At 44.4% G+C, this 9,346-nt stretch overlaps 1 protein-coding gene across 1 annotated transcript in view; it reads left to right on the top strand.

Annotated features, from left to right (window-relative positions):
- TBC1D22B (TBC1 domain family member 22B) overlaps positions 1–8,952 on the top strand; it is a 73,961-nt gene extending 65,009 nt beyond the window's left edge. The window contains exon 13 of the mRNA XM_055264311.2: positions 7,048–8,952. Within this exon, the coding sequence (XP_055120286.1) occupies positions 7,048–7,176 (129 nt within the window). The 3' untranslated portion in view covers positions 7,177–8,952. The remainder of the gene's footprint in view (positions 1–7,047) is intronic.
- The last annotated feature ends 394 nt before the right edge of the window (positions 8,953–9,346 follow it).

The raw sequence follows: 9,346 nt of genomic DNA on the forward strand, positions 1-9,346 counted from the left end.
CTCAATAATAAAGTGAATGTAAATAAATCCCTTGAACCAGATGGCATCTACCCACCACTTCTGCACGAACTCAAGGGTGCAACTGTGGAACATTGCCAAATGGAGGCACTGTCTTTACAGACATTTGGTGAGTTGCCAGTTTGAATCCTTCACACAAGGGTTCAGAGGGAACCCTGGGAACTGAAGATCTTTCCGCCCAAAACAAGCTGGTGTGAGAAAGGGCACGGTTCCTAGACTTGTGAACAAAAACAAGCCATTGAGGGAAACTCTGCACAGCTTTCTTTGAGAGGAAACTTTGCCAAATGCCTAGATTCAGGAAGAGCCCATGAATAAAAGTTTGACTCTCAACAAGCTTATATCACAGGGACGTGTTTTTGGAAAGTTGCACTGGGACCAGGGGAAATGTTTCACTACCTCACTGATTCTCACAATAGAAGAGGTTTGTTTTAAAGTATTTATTTGACTAGAAAGGTATTTTTACATACTCGAATACACTTTACATTTGCAAAGAATGTTCCAGTACTGCAGAGTGATTCTAGATACAGTATCTTATTTAGTAGCACATATTTAATGTTCTTTTGTTGCTCATCATTATACATCCTGTCTTTGGTTGTGCCAGCCCTTATTGCAGAGTAAAATTAGTCAACTCTTAGTCACCAGCTGGGTCACACTGGTGGCTGGGAAAGACCAAGAAGAGGCAGAGGAAGAGGTGGCACTGATGATAAAAATCCATTCAAGAATTTAGCCGTGGCACATCTGCAGCAGGTTCAAATCTCTCAGCTGTAAGACAAACTGGATACTTTGTAAGGACTGTGGCCTATTATGCACCAAAATCCCTTACTGAGGTTGTCTGGGTGAGCCGCCTGCTGGGTCCAGTGATACATTAGTAAACGAATAAGTTGAAATAGAAGGCTAACGTATGCTGTGGATTGCTTGGCAGTGTGACACCAATATGGAATCAAGCCTTACTGTGAGTCCAAGGACTTAATGACTAAATAAAAGTAAAAATGAACAAAAAAAAAAGTGAATGCTTCTAGATTTCCTTCAAACAGCCTCTTTTATGACTTCTCTTCTTTTTGTTCCTTCTACTTTATGCCTTACTTCTCTTCTCACGCCAGGGCAGGCAGTATATAGTCTAGTGATTATGAACACATGCCCAGATTGTCTGGGCTCAAATCCCTGGCCAGCGCTACCCTGTGACCCTAGGCAAGTTCCTTAACCTCTGTGCCTCAATTTCCTCATCTGTAAAATGGAGGTAATAATATGTATCTCAGAGAGTAGCTGTAGGATTAAACGAACTAGTACAAAGCACATGTGAAACATCTAGAGCCCCAGCTGTTATGTAATAAGTGCTCAATAAATAATAACTGCCATTAGACCGATTGTCTTTGGTGTTCTTCCTCTTCCTCCTCAATTATTCTCCCACCTTTATTGGACAGTCTTTAGTGGAATTTTCCTATACCTTTCCCTTTTCAAAGTCTCTGCTTATTACCCACTGTCCCTTTACCTTTGGCCTCTTATCTGTTTTTTTTTCCACCTGTCACATATGGCTGAAAGTCCTTCTCTGCCATATTGCCTTTTCCTGTGTGGATTTTCAGCAGGTAACTATGCCTGTCCCTTTTCTGCTATTTCAGCCATTTCCAGCTGTTTTTTACAAAAGGTGTTTGCTCCCTTTCTATTAATTGGGAATCTCTTTCTGATACTTGCCCTACAAGCTTTCTCCTCCTCCTGACTATAGTATCTCATCTGACTGCATGTCATACTTAAGTGCTCCCATGAACTGGCTTTGTAACAAATCTTCAGCTGTTCCCTGCCGCAGTAGTGTCTCTTCTCTGCCCCTAGATAAAAGCTCCTGATTTGTGATTAGCACCTTCATCCCCCAGCCATAATGATCGTTTCTACTTTTTTTTTTTTTTTTTTTGAGACGGAGTCTCACTGTGTCACCCAGGCTGGAGTGCAGTGGCACAGTCTTGGCTCACTGCCACCTCTGCCTCCCGGGTTCAAGCAATTCTTCTGCCTCAGCCTCCCATGTAGCTGAGACTACAGGTGCACGCCATGACGCCCGGCTAATTTTTTGTAATTTAGTAGAGACGGGGTTTCACCATGTTAGCCAGGCTGGTCACGAACTCCTAAGCTCAGGCAATTCGCCTGCCTCGGCCTCCCAAAGTGAGTTTCTACTTTTTAATCCATTGGGCAGGGTTTCCCATTGTTGCAGCATGAGGACAGCAGGCGGTAGACTAGGATCGGGGCTAGAGGTGCGGATGTTGCAGTTTTAGGCCTAGCCACCAGGTGGCAGAGTGGTTCCTTACGGCTAAGCGTCACTTCCCTTGGGGGAAGTGGGGACATTCACTTGTCCAGGGGTGGAATTATTTGGAAGCTTTTGAGAGGTTTCTGTTAAGACTGGAAGAATTGGAAATTATAGGTATTTCTCATCTCAACAAAGAGTATTCTCGGCCGGGCGCGGTGCTCACGCCTGTAATCCCAGCACTTTGGGAGGCTGAGGCGGGCAGATCACGAGGTCAGGAGATCGAGACCATCCTGGCCAACACGGTGAAACCCGGTCTCCACTAAAAATGCAAAAATTAGCCGGGCGCGGTGGCACGCACCTGTAATCTCAGCTACTCAGGAGGCTGAGCAGGAGAATCACTTGAACCGGGGAGTTGGAGGTTGCAGTGAGCCAAGATTGCCACTGCACTCCAGCCTGGTGACAGAGCAAGACTCCGCCTCAAAAAAAAAAAAAAAAAGTATTCTCTTCTAGAGAGCTATGTCCTTTGTTGGCTGTTCTTGTTTGTTATCAGTTTGCAAGTGTATGTAACCATCATAGAAAAATTTAGAAAATTCCGGTAAGAAATCTTAGGCTGGGCACAGTGGCTCATGCCTGTAATCCCAGCACTTTGGGAGGCCGAGGCAGGCAGATCACAAGGTCAGGAGATTGAGATCATCCTGGCTTAACGGTGAAACCCCGTCTCTACTAAAAATAAAAAAAAATTAGCCAGGCATGGTGGCTCGTGCCTGTAGTCCCAGCTACTCAGGAGGCTGAGGCAGTAGAATTGCTTGAACCTGGGAGGCGGAGGTAGTGGTGAGCCAAGATCGTGCCACTGCACTCCAGCCTGGGTGACAGAGCGAGACTACATCTCAAAAAAAAAAGAAAAATAAATCTTACCACACAGAGGTGAATATCACAAATTAAAAAAAAAATTGATTAATATGCATTTTATTTTATGTATTAATATTTAGAACCATTATTCTGAGGAGATTGATGGGGTTCACCAGACAGCCCAAGAGTCTAAGGTACAGAAAAGACTGAGACCATTATAAAGAGAGCCTGCCTAACTTAGGATACAAGTTGCCTACCTGAGGAGAATGTTAGCAAAAAGAGGCAACGCCTTTTCCAGTTGTGGGATAGCGGCACGTTGCGAGAAGGAGGTAGGAAGCAGCAGAGATGAGTCAAAGGGGCCAGAGACCAGGGAGTTCATGGCGGCATGGGGATGGGGGGCATGCATTATAGTCCAAGGCCAACATTTTCAAAAAGAGATAGAAATGATGGTTCTCTTTCAAAGAAAACAAACAAACAAAGCTTTGAGGCAGAAGGACTGAGGCCAGAATAGAACCAATAGAGAATTACTCCTGTGAGAGGGGAGTATTCCAAAGATGTTCCAATCAGCTAAAGGCAGAGTTTTTAAAAGCAGAGCATCTGTTGGGTTGAGTGAATATCAATAACTGGTTGAATAACTGGTCTGGTTGAGTGAATTTCCGTAACCATGTGACTGGAGGGGTTTGCCTGGAGAGTTGGAGAAAGCAGATGCCAGCAACCATGGAGGGGAGAGTGGGGACCTTGGGATGTGCACTCTTCCGGCGGTTCACCACCATCGTGACTTACGGCTTTGAGTTCTGTTCTCGGGCTTGGGGATCAAAGGGAAGGCTTTAGCATTAGCAAAGTTTGTTTTTTTTAAATGAGAATATTTAGTGCTGGTAGAGATCTAGGGAAATGGGCACTTTTCTGGAATATATTTTCTGGTTGAATGTTAAAGACCTTTAAAATGTTTGTGGCAGGCCAGGCGCAGTAGCTCATGCCTGTAATCCCAGCACTTTGGGAGGCTGAGGCGGGCAGATCACCTGAGGTCAGGAGTTCGAGACCAGCCTGGCCAACATGGTGAAACCCTATCTCCACTAAAAATACAAAAATTAGCCAGGTGTGGTGGCTAATCCCAGCTGTTCGGGAGGCTGAGGCAGGAGAATTGCTTGAACCTGGGAGGCGGAGGTTGCAGTGAACTGAGATTGTGCCACTGCATTCCAGCCTGCAATAGAGCAAGACTCTGTCTCTCCATAAATAAATAGATAGATAAAAATAAAATGTTTATGCCCTTTGAAATAGTAATTTCATTTCTAGGAATTTGGCTTAGGGAAATAGTCCAAGATAAGACTTTGTGCATAAAGATGTGCATTATAATTTTTTATAGTGAAAAACCAGAAATAATTAAATGCTCAAAACAGGAGGATGTAAATTATGGTACATCTTACATCATGGAAAATTCTTTGGTTATTGAAAACATCTACAAGGAATTTTTAATATTAGAGGAAATGCTTATGGTAAATGCTGCATAGATTCAAAATTATATAGAGAAAATATTTCAAGTATGTAAAATATGTAGGAAAAGGACTGGAAGGAAATATGACAAAATGTTTTAAAATGGCTTCCTCTTGATCACGAAGTTATGCGTAATTTATTTTCTGGTTTTTTTACTTTTTAGTAATCAAAATTTCCACAGAGTAGTTTCGCCCAGGCTGGAGTGCAATGGCGCGATCTTGGCTCACTGCCACCTCCGCCTCCCAGATTGAAGCAATTCTCCTGCCTCAGCCTCCCACGTAGCTGGGACTACAGGCGGCCACCACAATGCCTGGCTAATTTTTGTATTTTTAGTAGAGACGGGGTTTCACCATGTTGGCCAGGCTGGTCTTGAACTTCTTACCTCAAGTGATTGGCCCACTTCGGCCTCCCAAAGTGCTGGGATTACAGGCATGAGCCACTGCGCCCAGCCCAGAGTAGTTATTACTCAAAAAAAAGTTATTTCATAACACAATAATATACAAAGATTTTATTTTATAAGATACATAAGTATAATGAGAGAAAAGTGAAAGGCTTCCCTCCCAAAGGGTAACCACTGTGAACAGTTTCCCACTTCTCTAAAATGTTTATGTGTACATGTACATATACAAATATATTGTTGCGTTTTTTTCTTTTACTTAAGAGGGATCATACTGTAAATACTTTTCTGCAACTGCCTTTTTTATCCTTTCCAAAATATCTTCTGTATCTTCATATATTGATACGTGTAGACTGGCTTCACTTGTTTCAAGTGCTGCCTTGCATCTCATGATGCAGATAATCCATGGTTTATCTCACCATTCGCATACTGCCAGACACTTTTCTAGTATCCTTTCTCCACTATTTGAAGCAATGATGCAGTGAATACCTTTGTACACACAGTAGTGTGACTATTTCCCTAGGATAGAGAGTTAGAAGCAGAGTTGCTGGATCAAAGACCATGTGCATTTCTTATTTTGATAGATACGGTATGTATTTGTTAAGATGATATAAACTTGTCTACTGTAACCAAGACCTCAAAATAACAGTGGCTTAAAACAAGATAGCTGTTTATTTCCCTTCAACTAACAGTCTAAGTGTAAGCAGTCCAGGGCTAACATTACAGTTTTGGAGTGTTAGGGACTCTGATTTCTTTTGTCTTATTACTCTGCCATCTTCAACACATGCTTTAGTTTTACGGTCTAAGATGATCACTTCTACTCCTCCATTCATATCCATTTTCTAAGAAGGAGAGAAGTTTAGAGCAAAACCTAGAAGTTACACCTATCATTTTTGTTCACATCCAGAATTGGCCAGAACCTAATCGTATCGGCCACACATAGCAGTGATGTGCATTGGGCAGTTTTGTGCCCAGCGTACACTTCTAGTACTAAAGGAAGAAATCTCATAAAGGATGCACAAGACCTTTACAGTGAGAACTGCAGAGTGCTGCTGGAGTATTCGGATCAGCTAGGAGCAGGGTTTGTAAGTCATCATAGTGTGAGTGGCCACTGGCATTAGTGCATTAGCTATTCACATTGCTAGTCTGTTTTCCCATCTGGCTGTTTGCCTTCTTTCTTACTGATTTGTAGGCAGTCCTTATGGATTATATATATTAATCTTTTATCTTCTTTAGGTGTTACAAATATTTTGTCCGTTTCTTTTTTTTTTTTTTTTTTTTTTGAGACAGAGTCTCACTCAGTCGCCAGGCTGGAGTGCAGTGGCGCAATCTCGACTGCCTGCAACCTCCGCCTCCCAGGTTCAAGTGATTTTCCTGCCTCAGCCTCCCGAGTAGCTGTGACTACAGGCGTGTGCTACCTTTCCTGGCTAATTATTTGTATTTTTAGTAGAGACAGGTTTCACTGTGTTAGCCAGGATGGTCTCGATCTCCTGACCTCGCGATCCATCCGCCTCAGCCTCCCAAAGTGTGGGATTACAGGCATGAGCCACCGCGCCTGGCCTATATTTTAACTTTGTCAAAGGATCACTTGAGCCCAGGAGTTCAAGGCCGCAGCAAGCTATGATTGCGCCACTGCACTCCAGCTTGGGTGACAGAGCAAGATCCTGTCTCAAAAAAAAGTCATAATTATTGTTACAACTATTTAAAGAAATATGCATGTGAAAAAAAGACTGAAAATGAATACTTTAAGATTAAGAGAGGTATATTTGGATAAGTATTTTTCTTTCTTAAAAATCTTTATTGTTGTCCTTCCCTATTTATGTTTTTATGTTTTTAAAGAGGCAGGTGTTAGTGGACTAGAGAATCAGCAGAGGCTTTCAAGGCTTCCTGAGGTGAACTAGGACTGAAAGCTGCGTGCTGTTTGGGAGGAAGGAGGCTGGACTCTGAGATGTGTGAGCCAGGAGGAAGGGGCCCCATTCTAGGCCTTGGTCTCTAAGAATGGGTTCGCTGGTCTGCTGGTCTACAGTCTGGTATGATATAAAAGTCCTTTCTTGCATTCCAGGGTCTCCTCATGCTGCTACAGAACCTACCTACAATACACTGGGGCAACGAAGAGATTGGGCTGCTTCTCGCCGAGGCATACAGACTCAAGTACATGTTTGCCGATGCCCCAAATCACTACCGCCGATAGGTGCTGTCTCCTGCGGGGACCCAGACTGCCCTCATCTCTGATGGGAGTCTGATCACTGTGGCCACTGTGCGAGCCGTGGACCCCGGCCAGGAACCACTCCTGTTGTACAAAGCTCACACCCGCCACCCAGGTCTTCACCACTCCATGTCTCTGGATGTGTCACTTGGGCCACTGTCAGTATTCCATGCCGCGTGGATGGGCCCAGTTCTGGGAGAGGACAGAAAAGGTGGTACAGGGTTGTCTGCTCCTTTAAAAGAAACTGGACAAAGAAGGGGAAGGCTCAGGGTCTCAACTCACATTGTCCCTACAAGGACAGGCCCCAACTGATAACCGTTCCTTTTTTTTTGTGAACATAGTTTGATTTGATCACAGGTCAAAAACACCTTATATTTTCAAAAGACTCCTGGCCCCTCTTCCCTCTTCCTGGTTTCCTAGCCCTTCCCCTTCTGCCCCAGTCTGAGCCAGTGAGGGGTAGCTTTTTAAAACCATTATTCTAGATGGAGGAGGCACTGATGCTTGTAACTCTGGGAAGAGGCCTACACCCAAGGGCTAGGAATTTTATTTTTCCTTTTCTCACCAGATGTCTGCATGTGTGTGTGGGTGTGAATGTGTATACATGCCCATCAGCATTTAGTCACATGTCTGAATTTCTGTGTCCAGACGAGCCCCATCAGACTAGTTGGGAAGGGCCCCAGTGACCAAGTGTATAAGCATCCCTTGAAGAGGGATCGGGGCAGGGGAGGCAGAAAGGGCTCTCCAGACCCCTTTTCCATGATGACCCACTCCAAGATATTATGTGTAAATTGTGTTATTATGTATATGGGTAAAGATGTACAAATATATGTCCTCTTTGTAGCAGATATGATTTTATATTTATAATGTGCATCAACATATGAAAGCAATCTAGGTCACTAGCACAGAGGAAGTTGCCAGGAAGGTGGCTTCAGCGCCTCCAGGTTGGTTCTGGGTGTCCTGCTGTGAGGGGTAGAATGGGAGGCTGCTGGAGTGAGTGGCTGACAGCTGGAGCCATCCCAAGCATCAGTGTCTCAGAGTCCTCCTCGCCCCTTTCTTCACCCCGCCCCCCAACCCCCAGACTTTCCTGGAGCATCTGCCCTTTGCTCCTAGCAGCCTCCCCAAGAAGGGACTGCAGAGGCAGGCAAGCCCTATGTGTTTTTATCCCCACCTGCCCCGGAATCTGGGGAGGGCTTTTGTTTTTACATTTTCAAGTTCAGCGTTGTATTCGGACAGAAGCTGTGACTGAAGACTCAGTGCCAAGGAAAGGGGCTTCTTGTGTGTCCCTCGGGTTTGGGGCTCTTCTCAGAGAGCAGCACTCCATGTCCCTTACTGTCACCTTCACCCCCCACACAGCTCATGAGATGTGTGACCCCTGTTTGAGTTTTGGTATTTGGTAGTGGAGGGTGGGGGGATGGGGGCCAGCAGCTGTCACCCTCCTGGGAAGCCGAGCAGTGTCCCTGGTGGGTAACACCCTCGAGTCTCTTTGCCAGTGAGGCCCCACCACATCGGTGTGAGTTAGGTTTCTCATCTGGAGCTGTTTCTCAGGCATTCTTCCCAACCCTCTTCCTTTTCCCCTTTGGTGTGCCTCAGTGGTCCCCTTCATAGAGTGAGAGGGCTTGAGACCCTCCCTCAACCGGACTAATTAAAGAAAGACACTTGTGTTCCCAAGTGGTGGTTTTATTTTTTTAGTTTTTATGTTTGTATGGGAAATTGTGGATAAAGTGAAAAGAATTGTAAATAAATGGTGTATTTCCTCCTCCATCTGCTCGTTTTTCTCCTGTCTGTTCATGGAACCTAAAGAGTCTCCTCTTCCTGAGTGTTTCTTGCTGATACTAGTAGGTGTGCGGTCAGGCCTTCTGTGAGGTGAGCAGGGGATCAGCAGAGGATCAAAAGGCATTCTTAGAGGACAGCCAGCAAACACTTACCTGACATCCATCTGTGAAAGTTACTGTGGAAACTACAAAAATGAGTAACTTGGTAAATGAAACTACTAAAAAGAGTTAACTTGCCAACCACTTTGAGAAACCTTTTACATGGATAATTTCATTCATCCAAAAGAAGTATGTCATCTGATGGAGGGTAGAAAACAGACTAGAATTTCAGTGCTGGATGAAAACTTGGAGATACCTAGTTTAACCCCCTCATTCACAGAGGA

This window comes from Symphalangus syndactylus, chromosome 23 (assembly GCF_028878055.3).
Source record: "Symphalangus syndactylus isolate Jambi chromosome 23, NHGRI_mSymSyn1-v2.1_pri, whole genome shotgun sequence".
Lineage (NCBI taxonomy): Eukaryota > Metazoa > Chordata > Mammalia > Primates > Hylobatidae > Symphalangus > Symphalangus syndactylus.